We start from the raw sequence: 22258 nt of genomic DNA, 5'->3' as shown, positions 1-22258 counted from the left end.
AATTCTAAGTGTATCCATAGACAGAATAACCATAATTTCACATCCTGGCAAATGGAATTATTCAGGCAGCTAATTTTGGAAGAACCTATTCATTCTCCCACTTTTCTGTTACCTTCCCTAGGATATTTTCCATCTAGCAGGTCTACTGCTCAGGCATCCCACTTCTTTGAGATGTCTCAGGCTTAGAATGAGAACTTCCTAAAAAACACTGTGGGCAGTTCAAACAATCCTGAATGATAAAAGAACTACCAGAGGTATCACCACACCTGACTTCAATTGTACTACAGAGCTTTAGTATTTTTTTTTTTTTTTTTTTTTTTTTTTTTTTTTTTTTTGGTTTTTTGAGACAGGGTTTCTCTGTGGTTTTGGAGCCTGTCCTGGAACTAGCTCTTGTAGACCAGGCTGGTCTCGAACTCACAGAGATCCGCCTGTCTCTGCCTCCCGAGTGCTCAGAGCTTTAGTAATAAAAAAAAAAAAAAAAAAAAAAAAAGCACGATCTTGGCATAAAAACAAACACACTGATCAATGGAACAGAACTGAAGACCCGGGCATAAATCCATATACCTATGGATACCTGATTTTTAGAAAGAGGCCAGAAATAAACACTAGAAAAAAGAACATCAACAAATAGTGCTGGTCAAATTGGATGGTTACATAAGAATGCAAATAGATCCATACTTAATCATCCTTAAAAACTCATGTCCAAATGGATCAAAGACTTTATCATAAAACCAGATATACTGAACCTGATAGAAGCGGAAGTGGGAAATAGCATTAAACTCAGCGGCACAGGAAAAGAATTTCTAAACAGAACACTACTAGCACAGGCACTAAGATCAACAATTAATAAATGGGACCTGATGAAACAGAAAAGCTTCTGTAAGGCAGTATACCTTGTTATTTGGACAAAGCAGCAACCTATAGAACGGGAAAAGATTTTTATCAACTCCACAATCAATAAAAGGCTAAAATCCAAAATATATAAAGAACTCAAAAACTAGACATCAAGAAAACAACCCAATTGGAAAATGGAGTACAAAAAAAATCCTCAATAGAAGAAACTTAAATGGCTGAGAAATACTATATTCAACATTCTTAGCCACCAGAGAAGTTCAAATCAAAACTACTTTGAGATTTCAGCTTATACTTGTCAGAATGGCTAAGATCAATAACACAAGTGACAGACAGCTCATGCTGGCAAGGATGTGGAATAGGGGAAACACTATCCATTTCTGGTAGGAGTGCAAACATGTGCAGCCACAGTGAAAATCAGTGCAGTGGTTCCTCAGGAAGATGAGAATCAATCTACCTCAAGATCCTGCTGTACCACCCTTGGGCATATACCCAAAGGACACTTCATCCTACCACAAAACACTTGTTTAATCATGTTCATTGCTGCTCCACTTCACCAGAAAATGGAAACAACATAGGTGTCCCTCAAAAAAAAAATAAATAAATAAATAAAAAATAAAAAAAAAAATAAAGAAAATGTGGTACATATCCACATGGAGAATTATTTTCAGGTAAATAGATGGAACTAGAAAAAAATCATCCCAAGTGAAGTATCCAAAACCAAGAAAGAGAGATATGGTATGCATTTGCTTATATAGAGACATTATCTGTGAAGTCAATGATAACCAAGCTACAATCCATAGAACCACGGAGGTTAGATATAGACTAAGGAACTAGGGCAAATAGATACATATTTTTAGAAAAGGGAAATACAGTTGTAAATGCATGGCTGTGGCTAGAACAGGAAGATCAAGTGGGGGGCGGGAGGGAAGAAGAGGCCAAGGGAAGGAATACAGGAAAAGACAACTAAAATTAAGGGCCATTTGAGGAGTAATATGAAAACTAAGTACAGCAGAATATTCACATATATGAGTCTACATATGTGTGTATATATGATATATATGACTATATTATAGATCATTGGCAATATATATATATATATATATATATATATATATATATATATGCAATCTAAATAATATTGCCAAATAATGCAGAGGGAGAAGACAGAGCCCCAACTGGTCATCACTTGTCACCAAATGAAGCTTCCAGTACAGAGTTATATCTAATTGAGTTGCTAGTCAAAGGGGTCCCTTGGGAATCCCTCAAAACACAGTCTGTGCCAAGACTATAAGTTGCTCTCCACAAACCTGACATCAAGACCTTACTGCTAAAGACAACACCTACACAAATCCTTGAACATGGAGAAATGGGGCTCACGCCTACATTGAGTTTTTATCCTACATGCTAGCTAGCATTTTTGATACAAAAGGGAATTTTTTGTAGGCTACCAAAATGCCAACCCAGCCACAAAACCTTTGGATATACAATGGTATCCTGACTGCAAGATATGCTGGGGTGATGGTGGCACAAAGCCTGTAAGAGTAACCAGCCAATATCTGATTTTCCATGAGGCCCACTCCACAAGGCGGGACCCACACTAGACACTTCATAGATGACCAAGAACCTGGCACTAGATATCCCAGGGACCTAGGGGAAAACTACATATTAATGCTCTTTAAAAAAAAAAAAAAAAAAAGTAGCAATAAAATAAGTCCTAATGACATTCTGCTATACTCATAGACCAGGACCTTGCACAGCCAGCATCAGAGAAGCTTCCTCCTGCAGCAATGGGAACAAATACAGAGACCCACAGCCAGACATTAAGCAGAGTGATCTTAGAACACTCGCCCATAAAAGGAATGTCTCCATCAAACCCCTCCCCTCAGAGTTCAGGGAACCCTGAAGAAGAGGAGGCAGAGTGTGAGTGCCAGAAGGGACAGAGGACACCTAGAAAATAAGGCCTTCCAAATTAACAGGAGTAATGCACATGTGAACTCACAGAGACTGAGGCAGCATGCACAAGGCCTGCATAGGTCTGCACCAGGTTCTGTGTTTCTATTACGGCTAACAGTTTAGTGGGTTTTGTGGGATTCCTGTGTGTGGGAATAATAAGTGGTTCTCTGTTTCTTGTGCCTTCTCTTGGAATCACTTCCCTCTGTTTGTTTTGTTCAATGCCAATGGGTTAATTTTTGTTTTATCATAGCATATTTTATTTTATTATTATCCCTTAGAATCCTGTTTGTTTTCTAATAAGGGACATAAAGGAAATGGATCGAAATGGAAAGGAGGTGGGGAGGAACTAGGAGAAGTAGAGGGAGGGGAAACCATAATCAGGATATATTACATGAGAAAAATGTCTATTTTCAAAAAAATGAAAACAAGTATAAGCTTCTGGACATTGTATCTAAATTAAAAGAATTGAAGATAGAATATTTTCTTCAATTGTTCTTTCCTGTATGAATGGCCAATTATTTCTGCTCCATCAGTCATCCTGGACTGATTTCCACTGTTTCATCAGATACAATTTAGCTACTACTATGACATTAAAGTTTGCTTTTATGTGCAGCTGTGTTCTAGCAGAAACATGAATAATAAAGACTTGACTGGCAACAAAAAAAAAAAAAGAAAGAAAGAAAGAAGAACATGGGCTTTTGATCAGGCTGAGTATTTTCTGGAAGTACAGTTTCCCTAAAACCTTACTAAACTTTCAGTTATGTACTTCAGTCAAGAGCTTGAATTAGTAACCAAAACAATAGGTCTTACCGAGATACAGGCTATCAATTTAGGTTCAGCTTTTAAGTTGTAGTCTTACAGGACTAAGTCCTGCCTCCACCCTCATCTTAAGATCTTCCCTGCAGCACAATAAGCAAACACTAAGGCTGAGGTGGCACAGCTACTCTACCACCCCGGCTGCATCCTCATTTAATGCTCTGTAGACTGGATTCACTTTGACGTGTGTCTGGAAGCTGGGAGTACACTGGATGAGGTACCTGAATGGAACATTTTTCATTTAAAGTTCTTTCTTATCAATTTAGCATAAGGTAAAAATGACCTTCTGGCTTACAAATTTCTTGATATTTTGTTGCTCTTCCATCTTTGCAGAAGAGATCTCTCACACTTTGGAAAAGAAATTTCTTTTCCTTTCAGGCATGCAAATTTAGATCAAAGCAAGCTGTTCTAGTGTTAGACATTATAAGGGGTCCCAAAGAGTTTCCAAGAAGACTCTACCATCCCTAAATTCCAGCCCAAATAGTTGCGTAGCAAGGTAACATGGTGACAATTTAAACAGCTGCTTTATAACCATCAAAAAATAGTTGCCAAGGAAGGCAATGCTCTCATTGCCTCACAGTCCACCTCAGCCTGCAAACTCTGTATCTTAAAATGTCTCATTTCAAATACTAATTCTGTACTAGCAGAGGAATTCTTTCCATTCACAACTGATAAAAACCCAACTTCATTTGATTCAAAACTAATAACGATAATGTATCTTAAAAGAACATTTAAATGTTCTAGTTTTAGTCTGTTGCTGCTATACACCAAGACCAAAAACAACTTAGGGAAGGAAAAGGTTTATTTCATTTTACAATTCATCCTTGAGAAAATTCAGAGCAGAAACTCAAGCAGAATTATGAAGCAAAGATCATGAGGGGATGTTACTTGCTAGCTTGCTTGAAGGCCTATGCTTAAGAGCACAGGGCCTTCTAACCAGGGAAAGATGCCATCCACAGTGAGCGGGGCCCTCCTACATCAAATAAAACAATAATCCCCATAACTATGCCCAATCTGATCTGGGTAATTCCTCCATCAAGGTAATTCTCTCAAGATGACTCTAGACTGTGTCAAGTTGACAATGAAAAATAACCAAGACAAACAGTCAATCATGGCAGGCACAGAGGTACTGATATTGAATCAAGAAGACATTTAGCTCTCTTCAATTCATACTTGATCAAATTTGAAGGCGGAAACTACAGCCATTTACTAATGAATCTATCTGTTCAGTGTCTTAACTAGGAGGGTTCATAAAGTCCTGGCACCAACTATATGACCACCTTTGGAGAAATGTTCAACCTAAACCAATCACAAAAAAACTTTGGGTAACTGTCCAGACAGCGAGATGTCTCTGTCAATTCTACAGTTTTAAAAGTTGTTTATAATAAACTTCCAGTTTACATAGGTAATATTATATCCTTCTAAAGTCTTTGATAGAGTTAAAAAATAAAGTTATAGTTATAGTTTTCCTTTGTTATAATAAAAAATAAAATAGATATATTATAACTATAATCTTACTTAATAACTGTTTTGTTATATGTAATTTTACTATGTTAAAGTTAAAGCCTTCCTTTTCATTTAAACAGAAAAGGAGAAATGGTGTAGGAGTTCCTTCTGTTTGTGTGTTGCTTTCATTGGATAATGAATAAAGAAACTGCCTTGACCTAGTTGATAGGACAGAACTTAGGTAGGCAGAGTAGACAGAACTGAATGCTGGGAAGAAGGGCAGAGTGGCAGACGCCATGGATCTCCTGCCCGAGATGAAAGCTGGTTAGAATCTTGCCGGTAAGCCACAGACACATGGCGATACAAAGATGATTAGAAATGGGTTAAATTAAGATGTAAAAATTAGCCAATAAAAAGTTAAAGCTAATGGCCAAGCAGTATTTTAATTAATACAGTTTCTGTGTGGTTATTTCAGGTGTAAGCTAGCCAGGTGGCTGGAAAAAAACAAAAGGGCCCGCTCGTACAACATATATATTTAATAAATTCAATTTAAATGTATTTGAATTATGAAATTCTATCAGTAAAATATAAATTATTCTGATTACTAATTTGCAAATGAAGAGACTCTCAAGGAAGAAGGGTTACAGCCATAGTTTATTAATAAATAAATAAATAAATACCCCCCTCACAAAACTACCATGATCCATATACCAAGAGGAATTTACTAGTCTAAATGCCCTCGTGCATTTAGTTGCATCTTTTAATACATTGAACTGTTATACCATTTATATTTTTAAGAAGTTAGAGTACTATCATTCCTACAACTGAAGACACAATGATACATTGTATAGTAATTTAAAATTATCTATAAACTCATGAAAAAAATCAAATTCAATAACTCATGAAACAAATCTATAAGACTACAGTTGCATTCTACAATTATATTTAAAATTTATACTATCTAAAGATTTTTAAACACTGTTGTAATTATTTTATTAAATATTAATTCTCTTTTATCTTTCCTAAAAATATACATTTAAAAAAAAAAACTTCTGTGTTACAAACAAAGATAAAACATGAGATGTACATAGCATTTCCTGGAAGGAAGTAGAAACTTTCTATAAATACATGTCAAGTATGTTTACAAAGGAAACAATGACTTGAGTATGCCTGCTTTACATGAGAAGCTAACCAATAAAACCTCTTCAACATAAATTCTCTTATGATGCCACATAAAAAAATTCCTCCTGAAGCCAACTTCCTGACTAGTTTCGGTCACTGGCTATGTAACATTATTTTCAACCTAATTCAGTCGCTTTCCTGAAAGCTCTGTTCCATATTTGGATGTTTTAAGTCACCTACAACACCATGATACACAAGACAAGCACCTACAATGACATCATTCACTTTATCTGTTACTCTGTCATTCTTCCCTACAAACCCTGGGTAGGGGAAATGCCCACTGCCTTGGATAAAAAGCAGAAAAATTCCAAGCAGAGCTATGAAGTCCTGTATTGTACTACATACTCAGACTTTACTTTGCAAATGTTTTTCAGGTAAGGCAAATGTGAAACAGCACCTGAAGACCAAACACTAGTTTTCTCATATTTTCTCATTATACAGAAAGAATGAATGAACAGGAACAAACAGAAATACATTGTCAAAGGTGACTGACTAGCCAAGCATACTGTAGAAACCCAAGGTCTCATTAGTTCCCTTCCTTCCCTGTCACTGGCCAATGGAAACGATGTTTCAAGGTGTCCACCTTACATTGTGCTTTCACGTTTAACTTAAGATCCAAAGTAAAAGAAATTCATTTTAGAAATATTAAAAGCTTCCAACTTCTAACACATCACTCAGTACTCCAAATGAATTTTACTAGTTGTGCTTACTTATCAAATAAAAATAAGGCTTTGATAATTATTATAATTGTAAATATACTTTTAATGATCAACTTAAAATTCCACAATTTCAAGTACGACTATTTTGAACTATTAAGATTAATTAACCTTAAATCTACAATGCAAAAACCTATACCTCACATGGCTAATTCAGGAACTACAATACAGCCAGCAACATAGTAATGAATAGCTCCTTTGCCATCTACTCTTTACCTCAAAAGTTTCCATCTGAAAATAGACTGCACTCCTTAAATGCCTGCAAAGAAAGTTTGCACTTAGTATTTCTATGCAAAGATCAAACTGGGGAATTGAAGTGTATGCAATTTTGGTATCACATTTCTAAGGTCTAGGCTAAGACTAAATATTTAAAAAAAAAAATTCTTGCACCATTTATAGTAGATTTCATTTCACTGAAGAGTTAAATGTCTTTTTTACCAAAAAAGAAATACTTCACTTCCTTTTTTAGTCTACTGTGTATCTAACGAACCCATCTGTTAAGAACTGATCCAGCAGGCATGGCTGCTGCAGAGTCCACACTGGTTCCATATTCAAATCAGTTTCCAGCTTGTAGGAGCCCTACTACCTCTTATCAGGTTACAATGCTCTAGGTAAGCACACAAATACCATTATCATCCAAAGTAAAAATCCTATTGACTACAGAAAAATGGCAAAACTTAAAATGTGTGTGTGTTACTTAAAATGTACATAAATTGGGTAGCAGCTAACACATGAATACATTTCTCGAAACTGCATGTCTTCTAAAAACAAGGGGGGGGGTAACGATAAAAGTAATGGCCTATTTGGGATAAGGTAAAATAAAAAGAAAACCATATTCACACTAGTGCTTTGAAAAGAACTGGTATGCCTATGGGATAACAACATCACTAACTTACACTGACTTTCGTGGTGATTTATTTGAAAGGTCCGCAAAAGTAAAAGAGGTGCTTTGTATCCAAGCAGCCATAAATACAGCAAAGTAAAGACAGATAACCTATCTTTGACCTGACACGCTAGCAGAAAGGAAAACAAGTGCTTCAACTTTCCTGTGAATCTCAAAGGTTCATAAAGCACAGACATTATCTAATCCGCGTCTCAGAGTACCGCTGCCATAGCTGCAGTGTTCTCTCAATTTTCCAGCACAACAAATAAAAATAATTGCTTCACTGAAAATTCAGACTACATAAGTATGGAAAAAAAAAATCCCCTAGCAAGCATTTTTTTTATCCCTCGACTTCACACCAAGTACAATGGTCAACTGATTGCTCCTGATTTACACCTCGCCTTCCAAAATCCAACCTTACTGAATGTCAAGGGCTAGATGTTGCAGAACAAACTGTTTGAAAAGCTTTGCTGCAGAAAACAAAAACAAAACTGAACAAAATATCCCCAAACCACTGCATTTACAAAACGCAAGATCCATGAACCACCCTTAATTATGCTCTATTCAGAATTTTCCTCTCCTTCCTTTCTTTCCCTGCCATCAGGAACACTGCTTAGACTCCCTGTAGATAGCGCAAAACATTAAGTCATACACGGTTCTGCAGTAACTCTTGCCATGAAAGGAGCCAAAACCTAGGCTGCCTTTGAAATCTTTCCCTCCGCTCTTTCTCCACAAGCCACGCTCCAGAAGGCAACCACAGGAACCAACCTGTATGATCCGGTGTCCCTTCTATTTTAACACCTTCTGCGCCCCACACCCCCCAAAGGCTAAGGGAAGGAGAGCGATGATTACAAAGAGGGGAAGGTCGTCTGGAGACGGGACCGCGCTCTCCATCACAGCCTCAGAATGTACCGAAGGACAGACGCAAAATCTGCATCATTCGTCGCCCTCCCCGGAAAACACAGTCCCTCAGCTGCTCAAGTTGGACAGAGTGCGCTTCTCGCATTTCGGGAGCGAGAGGCGCGCGCGGGGGGGGGGGGGGTGGAATGGGGGTGTCGTGCCCCAGGGGCCCGGCTGTCACCTCGCGGAGCCACAGCATGGACAATTAAGAGAAGGAGAAGAAAAAGCCCCAGAGGACTCAAGGGCCGCCTCACCCTTCCACGCACGGTCCAGGCCCGAACGGACGGTCGTCGGAAGTGCTAGAAAGCCGACCTGAGTTGGGCATCGCCCGGGTGGCAAGAGGGAGGTGGCGCGGTGGCCGTGGCCGCGCGCGGGCGGCCGGGCGGGCGGCTGAGGGACGCGGGGAGGTAGGGCGCGGGCGCCCGGGGGGACCCTTACCAGGTTGAGCACGGTCTCCACGATGTCCCGGTTGCTGACCTCGCCGACCTGTATGAGTCCGATGAGAACGGCGAATTTCATCCGGATGTTGCGGATCGGTACCGAAGGGTTGATCATCCCCGCGGGCAGCACCACCGGGCCGGAGCCCGAGCCAGCCGCCCCCCGCGGCTCCCCCATGGCGCCTCCGCCGCCTCCACCGCCGCCGGCCCCGACGGCCAGGAGAGCGGCGGGCTGCGCCTCGAGCCCCGGGCCCGGCTTGTCGCTCGCCATCCGCCCCGCTGCTGAGGAGCCGCGCAGCGCCGCCGCGCCGCCTCCGCCGGTTCCGTTATCCCCGCCGCGGCCCCCGCCCCCCGGCCGGCGCCTCGCAGCCCCAGCATCCACCAGCGCCGCGGCGCCGGGGCCCGCTCCCGTCCGCGCCTCAGCCGGGCCCGGCGGCCGTGCGGGGCGCCTCGGCCAATCGCCTCGGGGGGTCGCCGCGGAGGTCTCCTCTCGGGTCCTCTCCCAGCCTGCCGCAGCCGTCTCCCCCAGCTCCGCTCCCGGGTCGCCTCCTCAGCGCTCGCCTCTCGGATCTCTCCTCCCAGATCCCCTCAGCGCTCCCGTCACCGAGCTCCACAGCTCGCTGTCACCGGCCCGGCCCCCCGCGGGGATGCTGCCTCGCCTCGCACTGTCCTCCGCCCTCCGCCGGGGGCCGAAGCTCGGGCCGCTGCCACCGGCGCCGCTGTTGTTGTGAAGCCCCGACGCCGCCGCTCACTCCGCCATGTTGCCGCCCCCTGCCTGCGGTAGCGGCCACTGCGCCTGCGCGCAGCGCCCGTGGGGGGGGGGGGCGGAGCCCTCGCTGCACCCCCTCTTTTCTCCGGCGCTCCTCCTCCGCATCCCTCACCCCTCGTCCCTCCCCCACGCGCGCCGGGATCGGACAGACAGGTGAGCAGGTGCGCGGGGAGGAGCCCTGAGGGGAAGGACACAGCTTGCGCGGCCGCCTGGCGTCCTCCTCAGCCTCGCGGCGAGGCGGGCCACGTGCGGGGAGCGGCGAGCCACCTGCTCCGGGCCGCCGTGACCCTCCTCGCCCTCCATGGGCCCGCGACCCCGCCTCGCGGCTGGGGTCTGGAGACAGGTGCAATGTCGCGCGCAGCTTCCCACACCCCATCCCCCGCCACCGGAGATGTGACACCTGCGCCTATAGGCGCGACTAAAAATAGAACTTGTCAAACCGGGAGCCTCCCGGGCCGAGCGTGCCCTCGAACTCGCCTCCCAGCCTAGCCGCCCGTGCCCTAGTTGGGTGGGAGCAGAACATCCCGGGCTAGAAGTCCCCAGGGATCCCCAGGTATGATGCCCGTTGAGGATGTCTCCCTATTCCGTAGGCGTATGCGGGTCACAAGATTTGTTTGGATTATCCAAATATGTGGGAGGTCGTCAGGACCACCCTTAGTCTGTGAGAAATTTTTAATAAAAAAAAAAAAAAACATTAACACGCACAAGGTAATATCTCTAATGCCAATGAATTAGAACCAAAAAAGCATGACTGCCGGTTTCTCCCTGGACAGCAAGGATATAGTTTCTTTAATAGTTCAAGACGTCTGCCCTTTTCAATAAAGACATATTGCCAGTCACCAGAAAGATTAGAAAGCCTTAGGTGCATTCAAATCATTTTGTCCTCTAAACGGAAAAAAAAAGTCAATATACAAATTCATCATAATATCTTTCTTTTTATTAACCTTCTTTTGTTGGCCCTTCAGTCAACTCTCAGGATGCAGGATCCTGTAAACATTTCTGAAGTGCAGGACAAACTTTCTTCATGCCTGTGCTTACTATTAATTCTTGGTTGTGTGTTATTAGTCTAAACTCCCACTATGTGCAAAAATAACTGAAAGAAGTGATAACTAATATGTTCATTTAAAATTGCAATGGAATTATACAATGCTTATATCATTGAAACTGCTTGAGAAATAAGACTTCATAGTGTGATGATTAAGAAGTCCTGTGACATTTAGAACTACCTGACCCAGGTCATCCAGTTCTATGAGAACTATTCCACTGGCAAATTTAAAATGATGAATCTCTTTTAAATTATGTAAAACCAGGATGAAAGGTTTTATCTCAATGTGCACACACACATATGTAATCATACATATATACCATGTATATATAGTCATATATATATATATATTATAAGTAGGTTGTACCTCTTGTTTTACTGTAGACATCTTGAATGAAAGCTTTGATAAACATTGACAGCCTGAACTTTCCTTTTCCTTTCTCCATGAATAGTTTAATATCCTTTTCACAGCTCTGAATCTTCCGTTTCGTGTCTCGAGCAAAGGGTATGTTCATTTTCTTTCTTGCTTGTTTGTTGGGTTTTTTGTCCATTTTCATTTATTAGAGATGAGGAATAAGAAAACTCACTACTCAAAGTTGGAAAAGCTCACTTTTGCATACTTTATTAAATTTCAGAAATATTGTTTAAAACTTGCTGATTAAAGTGTTCTGTAGCTCGCCAGCTCCTTGCCCTATAGAAAACGGGCAGAGCTGTGAATCACTCACTATCTGTGCAATCTACTTAGGCTGTGTGATCGTCAGTCTCCTCATTCCTTAAACAGGCATGATAATACCTTTCCCACAGGGAAGAACCCAGTCCTATGAGGTTCGTTTAGCAGTAGTTAGCATATAGTAAAATGTGTCTTTGACTCTTTCATATACAGGAACTATGTGTGTTGAGTGACCTATATCCATAAAGACTAATTGTAACCTATTTACAACTTCATCAAATTTAAACTTAAGTTTTCTTCAACATTGCACCCTTCCGCCCCATTTTTTAATTCAATTTCTTTTCCTAAACAAAGAACACAAATATAACACAGAAATTCAACTTTTTTACCTAACTTGACCCAGGCTAATTTTTACCAACCAGCAGATATTTGTATGTCTATTATAAATTTGCAAATCACCAGCTGAAATAGTGAATAGCTAAAATATAAATATTTTATATTTAAAAAATAACCATCTTAAACATTAAAAACTAACCAGGAAGTCAATCTGAAAAAAAAAAAAGTTAATGCTATAAAAATAAGTCTTCTGGGATATAAAACAGCAAAGACTATTCCAGGTCCCCTGACACACATGTGTGCCCTCAAGTATGATATAAGTGTACAGTTGCACCACCACATGCAAGCCTTTCCGCCTTTAAGCCAGCAGCAATTGGCCCATCCTTCCCGGCAGTCCAGTCCAGCCTGTATAGCCCTCTTCATTTTCATTGCTGCTATCTTGCTAGAAAGTTTACACCTGGGTTCCTGGACTCCACCCCACTGTCGCAGGCCCACCATCCCATGAATAAATCTTCAGTCTGCTTTTAACGAGCAGATAGTGGTCTGGAATGCTTAATTTATTCATCGCTACAAATTCTACATTCATCCACATCTTCTGTTCCAGGCATCAGCAGTGACTCTTTGTCTGTCATAGTACAACTAGAATGTCCATCTGCGAGCCAAGGCCCCCCTCCCTCCATAATTTGGCTCTTTTTCAAGCTTTACCTCATTCCGTTTCTGACAGGAAATCTTTTATCTATGACTCCCAACATTTTGGAGTGTGCACCACTTGTCTCAATTCTTAAAAATGTTTATCCAGCTCCTAGATTCTTACCTAGAGATTTATGTATTTAATATCCATCCATTGCTTTCTGTTTTTAATTTAATATCAAAATTTTAATTAAATAACCTTTACTTTTTAATTTCATTATTTATGTGCATGTGTGCATTTCTGTCTATGAGTATGTGTGCACTCAGAGGCACACAGGTGTGTAAAGGTCACAAGACAACTTTTCTCTCCTCCCACTGTGACATCCAGGGGATTAATAGGGTCACTCTTCCGTGGCAAGCACTTTTACACCCTGAGTCTTGTCACTAGCCCAAAATGTTATGTTTTATAAAGCACATGCCTTATATTTAAAGCATACATACATGGGCACACATGCATATTGTGAGTTGATTATTAAATACTTGGGAGAAAACATTCAAGTTCTAATAGCCAATTCTATTTATTTGTATCTCATTTAGAAAAGAAGATGGCTGTAGATGTAGGTTCAGATACAAGTATACTGAAGGGAGTGAGTCTTAACTGGGTAGGATTAGTGTCCATCTAAAAAGAAAAGTGACAAGCACAGAGAAGAGGAAGTGAGGCAGAAAGAGAGGACACCATGTGAATACCCAGATAGACCTTGGAGTTCTGCCACAGGAGGACAAGGAAGCCTGGACTGCTGAAAACCACCAGAAACACGGAACTACACTCCTGTACCTTTATTTGACTTCTGGTCTCCAGCCCTGTGAGAGAATCTTTGCAGTTTAAAATGCACTCCTATTCGCATTCCAACTCTAGCTAGTAGTTTCTTACAGCATCCCTGAGAAACTAATGCATACACACATGACATAAATGTGGTTTTGCTACCTCTGTAAACAATAACTAATGGAGATAAGAATCTATTGATCACTTTGAATAACTCTGAGGTCCCAAGATTAAAACAATAAAGCTTTAGTCAGCCCCAATTCCTTTTTACCCAGTGACTACTGTGTTCTCTTCCCTGAACACTTTATTTAGTCTTTCTGTGCACTAGCCTCATCAACCCCACTGAAATTCCTGTCAGTGCAAATGCTATCTGCATGAATACATTCATGATCCCATCTAGGTAAACAGGCAATTCTATACCCATTTTTAGCTTTTGAAGAGACATGTTTTCTGGCTCTTCCAGTAACATAGTTTAACAAAATTTCACTTAACTAATACAAACTGCTTCCATTTTCTCTGTCTTGCTAGCTAAAAGTAAGAAAATCACAGGCCAATACTTGTAGTCACACATATAATCCTTTCTCTGAGATGAAAAAAAGCATATCTATGTATTACATGTGTAGTATTTTTACAATAACAAACATTGAATGAGGTTTTGTTTCCCACAGTGGCCTCAGGCATGGTATACATGTGCTAGGGAAAAGCACATTAAGAATGTACACAAATTTTACTTGCTAATTCCTGCTCACAGTTAATAATTGTCAGGCGCCATTCCTTTCGTGTGTGCCATGTACTCTTATATGTGTTCTTTCTAACCCTCATTACAGTGCATTGAGTAAAATATTATCCCCCCTTTTCAAATGAAAAACTAATACAAAGTGTGGTTCACTCAGTTACGTGAGTCATACTTGAGGAAGTTATAAATTTAGGATTTGATCTAGTTATGGCTAGATGAGCTCAGTCTCCCACACATTTCCCAGTGCAATCAAGACCAAAGCCTCTATTTAATGTCTACTAATCTTACCAGATAAAAGACACGAGAGCAGGAAAAGACCCAGTGCAAAAGAAAAACAGCAGTTCAAGCGGGCCTTATATCCCTGTCTCTGTTAGAAGTTCACAACTAAAGACTGGCTATATAAATCAAAGACAGAATGCTTGCCCAGTATGCACAGATCCTGGGTTCCATGGCCAGCACCTGGAGTCAGAATTAGCCTTTTTGCTTCCTAGGGATCATTTTAGTTTGACAAAAATCATGTGGGATAAATAAATTGCTTTTAATTATATTAAGATTAATCAGAATTTTTTATAGCCACATTAGTATACCTATACTACTCCTTATACTTGTAAATTAATCTTCTAGTTCTTGTTGAAAAGTATGACTGTTATATTTCTCCAAAATTATTATTTAACCCCCAGCCCTGGGCATAGGGACTCACACTTTTAATTCTAGCACTCAGGAGGTAGAGGCAGGCAAATCTCTATGAGTTTGTGGTGAACCTGGCTGACAGCAAGATCTAGGCAAGCCAAGACTACATAGCTAAACTTACTCTCAAGAACAAAGCAATAAGAAGAGAAAAAGAAAACAAAACAAATAAACAAAAAAAAACATAAATGTGTACCCTCGGTAGAGGGAAGATATGAAATGCCATGAGGAAATATCCACGGATCCTTTGAAATGGTGATCATACTATATGAAACTTCCAGAGAGAGGAGGAAGTGCCTATATCAAACTCAGCCCAACTGCTTAGCAATGCGTAGAATTTAGCAATGACATGAAACAACTTACTAACTAACCTAAACAGTTACTGCATTGTGACAATCTGGATCATCAACTTGAAAGCGTTTAGAATCACCTAGGAGACACACTGCCGGACTTGTCTGTGAGGGCATTTGCAGAGTGGTTTAACTGAGGAGGGAACAGTACCCTTGCTGTCAGTAGCACCCTCCTATGGCCTGAGGTCCTGGACTGAATAAAAAAAGAAGACAGCTGGTGGAATGCCTGCCCTTGTCTCTGTCTACCTCCCGACTGCAAAGGCAGAGTGACCAGGGGCTCACACTGCTGCAGTGTACCTCCCCCATTGTGATGGGCTGTACTCCCAAACTATCAGCCAAAATACTCGTTCCTTCCTTCAGCTGCTTTCATCAGGATTTTATCACAGCAATTATCTGTGATGTGCGAGTGATTAGTACATACAGAGAGACGATTTAGTACTTACCCTTACTTCTCTTCACTTAACTAGAAATCTGGACTAGAGAAAAGAGAATTGGTATCTGACCTGTCCTTCCCACCTGACAACTCAAGAGTTAGGTTTCGCAGAGCTGCTTAGGAGTTGATGTTCATGTGAGACACAATCACACCCAGAATTGTACAACTAAAGGAGATCTCCAGGAACAAAGTGCTTAATTCTACCTACCGATTAGTTGTGTGTTATGTTTATATAGTGGTGTATATAAAGCCTCTTTTTTGTTTGATCTAATCTCATGAGAGCTAAATGAAATATCATATGTTGGCCAGAGTTATGTCATCATATTCTTTGTTTATATTAAAACAAGCTCTACCAGATTTTGTTTGTAGTAACAACACATAACTAACATGTTTCCAGATACATTAGCAAAGCCTACTAAGGCAGGAATTTATCCTCAGACAGCTCACATGGTTATGTCTTAAAAGCCAACATTTTCTTTCCCCAGGCATGCCATTGTTTTTTTTTAACCATACTTAACTCTAAAGAATCTGTAAAGCATGACATAATGACTGAGAAAAGGGGTTCAAAATGAGAACATACAGATTTAACCCAAATCATAGCAAATTATCCTTGACCCTATATCCCTGATCCAATACTGTGTAACTACCTCATCTATATTACTTAAAGAACTTAAAGGGATAAAGCATATAAAGGCTCATTACGTTTTCCATAGATGTTAAAAATTATGTTCATAAATTGACAGAAATATTTGAGAGTGTGTTGAGCTTTCAAGTCATATGATTTCCACTTACCTTCTCCACATTCATTGTTCTCCTCTTTTCAAAGCCCAAATGGAGCATGCATCTTCCTCAGTGTTTTGGTTTTTAATAAATAGCTCAGCATGCATGCATATATATAAATATAAATATATATAAAACATTTGCTCATTTTATAGTAACTCTATGATTTCCATTTCATTCTTGAATCTAAATTTTCATATCTATTAGATGTATCAAACTAATTTAATAAGATAAATTTGGTTTCTGCTAGTTGTTGTTCCTTTGGAGACAAGGCCACACATGCGCAGAAAATACAGTCTCCAAGTGGACTACAAACCCCAAAATGCCCAGAGCCCTTTAAAATGGGCGTTCCAACCCGCCCTCTCTCTCTTTTCTCGCGCTCTCCCCTCCTCCTTTCCTTTCGTCTCTTCACTCCCGTTCCTTGTATGTTACCCTCCCCCATTAAAGTTTACCCACGTGGGACCCCGCGTGTCTTGTCTCTCCTTCCCCAACCCCGCGCGTCTCGTGTCTCCCCCTCCCGAACAACACCCCCGCATTAAAAAATAATAACATTGGTGCCGTCTGCTCGGGGACCTTCTCGCCCCGGGGCCCTCACCTGAGGCCTCGGCTCTGGGTTTTGGCGCCTCCTGGAGCTCGGGGCCTCCCCCGGGACAAGGTCAGAACCGGACGACCTGCGACCACTCCACGTGTTCCAGCCATCTCGACACGGCCCTCCCTCTCCAACCGTCAGCGGCTAATTCGTGAGTTTACCTGGGCTGGCTAACCATCCCCTCTCACCTGGAGGAGGCCGGCGGAGCTCCCGGCTTCCTCTGGCGTGTCCTGGGTGTGGTTGCTAACCCCCCCTCTTCCCCCGACCTTCCGCCCTAGGCTAGACCTGTTTTTATCCGCGCCCAAAAGCCCGGGGCTTTTGGTTCTCTGTCCTCTGTTTCATTCCTTTTCTTTCTTCTTCTTCTTCTTCATCGTGACCGCCGCTACGGTGCGGCCCGCCGCTACGGCGCGGCCCGACCTTGGCTGAATTCGACTCAGCCAAGGTCCTACCACCCCCCCTGTGAAATCGGACGCCTTTTCACAGGGCCTGGGTGTTCGTTTCGGCTGCAACGGGCAGCCTTCGGGCTTAACTGTCCCCTCCTAGCCGAGACCCCCGTCTCCCGTCGAAAACTAGGACTGGGTCAGCTAGCCCATAGCACGGTCCCCTGGGTACTCTGACGCCTGTGTCCAGAGCAACTGTGTTCGGAGCATCTTCGGGTGCCTTCTGCGGATATTTTCACGGTTCTAGCCATGGGCGCTAAGTCTTCAAAACCAATTCCCCCTTCCTCTCCTCTGGGACAGCTGTTGGAAGCTCTACAGCCCCACGCCTTAATTCCTTCTGTTAAATTATCTACACTCATCCGCCTTTGCTCTAAGAGGTGGCCTTCCTACGGCCTACAGGGGAACTTTAAATGGCCATCTTGCGGGTCTTTTGACCCCGATATTCTACGGGAACTAGCTAACTTTTGCCACCGTTCTGCTAAATGGAAAGAAATGATGTATATTATGGCATTCTTTTACATGGCTTTAAAAACAAATCCTTCTACTGTCTCTCAGTGCTCACCTGCTCACATGTTCTTAGCAATGCCGCCCCACCCGGAACCTCCTGCTCCTGCTATGGACCCCGCGGACGAACCTCCACCTCCCCGGCCTCGCGGGGCTACTCCTTCCCGTTCTGCCAGATCTAACGATGGTTCTTCCATTCCCCCTTCCTCCAAAGTTTCTTTTAGGCACAGAAAATCCTCCTCCAGGTCACCTAACCGTTCTCCGTCTAGTTCCCCAACAGGCTCCCGTTCTGGATCTACAGGGATTTCGCCCAGTTCCTCCGTGGAGGCTTCCACCCGCCCCCACCGCAGGACATGCAGACAGTCGGAAACGTCTTCGGATTCTTCCCCATCCCCCTCCCGCCCCGTCCCTCGGCCGCGATCTTCCAAAGCACCTCTGGGCTCCACTCCCGCCCACCGCCTCGCTCACTCCCTGAGGATATCAGGTTCCTAAAGGCTACCACTGCCTCCTGTGAGATCTGCCAAAAGTCAGATCCCAGGACCAAATATCGTAGCTTTCCTTTCCCTACTCACCAAGCCAGGGGCTCCCTTCCGGGAACTGACTGGCAGCTGGATTTTACTCATATGCCCACAGTTAAAAAAATTAAATATCTCCTGGTGTTGGTGGATACAATGTCTGGGTGGGTTGAAGCTTTCCCCACCTCTAACAAGAGAGCCCAGACAGTTTCTGATATCCTCCTCCGAGAGATTGTTCCGCGGTTCGGGCTCCCAACTTCTCTTCAGTCAGATAACGGCCCAGAGTTTACTTCCCAGATTTCTCAGAATCTGTCTAGGGCACTTGGAATCCCCTGGAATTTTCATATACCATACCACCCCCAGTCTTCAGGTAAGGTAGAACGGACTAACCGCTCTTTAAAGGATGCCCTCGTTAAGATGTCACAAGAACTTCACCTCGACTGGGTAAGGCTTTTGCCCCTAGCCCTTCTCAGGCTCCGGGCTCTCCCAAAGGGCCCCCTTTTCATTTCACCCTTTGAACTCATGTATGGGCGGCCAGTTTTAACCCCTGGCCTCCCATCGGGAACCTCTCCCCTTCCTGATCACCTGCTCACTCCCCTCCTTTTCCACCTACGTTCACTGCTGTGGGACTTCACGGATCACTCACTACCTCAACCATGTGCCAACGCATGCCCACCGCCGGTTAAAATAGGAGATAAGGTTTTATTCTCACCTCCAGGTCAACGTCCCTTACCCCTTTCCCCTAAATGGCAGGGTCCTCTCAGGGTAATTCTTCTAACTCCCACAGCTGCCAAGCTCGAGGGAATTCCTCACTGGATTCACCTGTCACATCTGAAACCGTTCATCCCTACAGCTCAGAACAATCCTCCTTACACGGTAACTCAGACGGGACCATGTTCCCTCAAGTTCCAAAGGACAACAGGTCCAACCCCCTCTACTCCACCCTAAGGAAAACAATGGTCTCATTTTTCATTTTTTCCTCCTGTGCTAATACACCCTCCCTTTTCTAAATTCCTAAATAACCATCCAGTTGTCTCTACAGGAATCATCATCAAACACAGAGCCAAGAGGTTCAGGTGATAAGCAAATGCTTAACGAAGTTCCTGACATAACAGGTTTGTCACTGACTGCAGCAGTGACCCCTAAAATGTTAAGGAATATATGATTAAAATCTATTTCTTTTAAGACATTTTCTTTAAGCTCCAAGACACCAGCCGGACCCACCTGGACAAAGCAGACACAAGCAGAACGGAATAAGTATCATTCAATCAACGGAATAAGTATCATTTACCTTTTTTATTCTTATTCTTAACCCCTGGCCTCCTGAAGCCCACCCCCTCCACCCCAAATCTCCCCTCTAACTTTTTTTCTTTCTACTAATGCAACTTTTGTTTTCCAGCATCCTAACGGTGACCCAGCTACTCAAGAGCCAGACAGATACAATCTCCAGACAGATGCGATTTCTTCAATCAGCCACTTGATGCCAGCGGACAAAACATCGATATGACATCATCAGGACAATAGGACGCTCCCCGGACCCCTCGACGCCCAAAGTCAGCAGGAAGCAGTCATGAGAGACCGGGCTACGCCCCTATTCCCTACCCGTTAAGACCCTCAACCCCCCCCTCAATTTTTTTTTTAATAAAACCAAAAGGGTGGAATGTTGTTCCTTTGGAGACAAGGCCACACATGCGCAGAAAATACAGTCTCCAAGTGGACTACAAACCCCAAAATGCCCAGAGCCCTTTAAAATGGGCGTTCCAACCCGCCCTCTCTCTCTTTTCTCGCGCTCTCCCCTCCTCCTTTCCTTTCGTCTCTTCACTCCCGTTCCTTGTATGTTACCCTCCCCCATTAAAGTTTACCCACGTGGGACCCCGCGTGTCTTGTCTCTCCTTCCCCAACCCCGCGCGTCTCGTGTCTCCCCCTCTCGAACAACACCCCCCGCATAAAAAATAATAACACTAGTCACAGGTAGGAGAAACGGCATTATAAACTAAGTGTTTTTCTATGAGACTTTATGAAAACAAAGTCAATAATAATAACAAAATATTTCTTTGTAACTTACTAACCCCCAGGAGTGAACCATCTGCCAAACTGCAGTGGCTTAAGCCAAGCTTTTATCTTGTAAATTATTTATCTACTATTCACTATCATTAAAATCTTTAGTTACTGCCTTCTCTGTAAACAGACTTAGCACTTAAAGCTCATGTCTGCATAGGGGATTGTCCCTGGTTTCCTTTCTAAAGGGAACTGTGGATTTCATGGGATTATTATTAATTATTATGCCATATCCTTCTTATCCATATAGTTTCCAGTTTTTAAAGTGTGAATTTTCAGTATTTCTGTGTCTCTGCTTTCTTATTCTGTTAATCCCTCTGTAGTTTTCCTACCTGTGTCTGTGAAATTCATGGTGTCTTTTGTCATCTCAATACCTCTACTGATTCCTAAATTTAAAATATCTTATATTGAACCACTATAAGATATATATGAATTTAAAAGTAGTATTAACTACTTTTTAAAATAGTTGTACAGATTTGATTCCATCTCTGGAATTGTACAATGTAATATATCATCTTTAAATAAGAAAAATGCCAGATGAATTATAATAACAAAAACACAGAATAGAGTTAAGTGACAATATGCATGGAAACTTAGAATGCAGCATCTGTAAATATAAAATAGCTAATATAACTGAAGCAGTCAGTATGGAGCTTTATGACCACCTTCCACTCAAGAAGCAGTAACCTGAAATTAAATGTACTGATATTAATATTTTACACAGTAGTAACTGTGTACCTTCCAATACAAGTTCTTTGGAAAATATCCTAAAAACTGTCAGCTATGAATAGGATAACTTTAAAGAAGCATTGTATGACCAGGCATGGTAACACACACTTTTTATCCTAATATTTAGGATACATAGAAAGGCAGATACCTCTGAGTATGAGGCCAGGCAAGCCTGGTATAAATACCACGTTCTAGGACAGACAGGGCTACAGAGAGAGACCCTGCCTCCAAAACAAAACAAAAGAAATGTTATATGTAGCTAACTATGCATACAGTATTTTAAAGATTGTATACTATTTAAATAATACAAACCATATGTCCTGCTTGATAAAGCTAAAAAAAAAAAAAATTAAGTTCATTTTAAAAGAATCAAGTGCCGAACAGTGCTGGCACATGCCTTTAATCCCAGACTTGGGAAGCAGAGGCAGGTGGATCTCTGTGAGTTAGAGGCCAGCCAGGACTACAAATTGAGTTCCGGGACAGGCTCCAAAGCTACACAGAGAAACCCTGTCTCAAAATTCTAGTAAAATGTATTCATTGCAAAAAACATGATATGACTAAAGGATAAAATACAGCAGGCATTCAGTACTTTGCAGATCTATGGAGTACTGTGTTAGTGACTTTTCTGTTTATGTGATAAAACACCATGACCAAAAGCAGTTTGTAGATTTAAAGCCCATGGTGTCAAGGAAGACCTGGTGGCATGCAGCCAAAGAAGATCACATTTTTATCCACACACAGGAAACAGAGACAGAGCTGGAAGTGTGGCAAGGCTATCAACTCTGAAGGCCCAACCTCAGCAATACACTTCCCCAGAAGGCTCCTCCTCCTAGAATTCCCATAACCTCCCCAATCAGCACCAGCAGCAAGGGACCAAGTACTCAAATTCTTGACCCCGTGGACGACGATGCTCATTCAAACAGTCACAAGTGTATTCTGCCAACCATGGACAGTTCTAAAGTAGAAAGGAAAAAAC

General features: G+C 42.3%; 1 protein-coding gene and 1 long non-coding RNA gene across 3 annotated transcripts in view; one reads left to right on the top strand and one right to left on the bottom strand.

The window, feature by feature from the left end:
• The window catches only part of Nbea (neurobeachin), a 487335-nt gene extending 477389 nt beyond the window's left edge, over nt 1-9946 (bottom strand). For both annotated transcript variants that reach the window (XM_057757235.1, XM_057757236.1), the window contains exon 1: nt 9190-9946. In XM_057757235.1, coding sequence (XP_057613218.1) covers nt 9190-9459 — 270 coding nt within the window. In that variant the 5' untranslated portion in view covers nt 9460-9946. The remainder of the gene's footprint in view (nt 1-9189) is intronic.
• Nucleotides 9947-14311: 4365 nt separating this feature from the next.
• On the top strand, nt 14312-20367 carry LOC130865730 (uncharacterized). The gene is made up of 2 exons (XR_009056266.1): nt 14312-17187; nt 19895-20367. It is a non-coding gene; the product is annotated as an uncharacterized LOC130865730 (long non-coding RNA).
• The last annotated feature ends 1891 nt before the right edge of the window (nt 20368-22258 follow it).

The sequence above is a fragment of the Chionomys nivalis genome, chromosome 24, assembly GCF_950005125.1.
Source record: "Chionomys nivalis chromosome 24, mChiNiv1.1, whole genome shotgun sequence".
In the NCBI taxonomy this organism is placed as follows: Eukaryota; Metazoa; Chordata; class Mammalia; order Rodentia; family Cricetidae; genus Chionomys; species Chionomys nivalis.
This window is presented reverse-complemented; position numbering and strand designations above follow the sequence as displayed.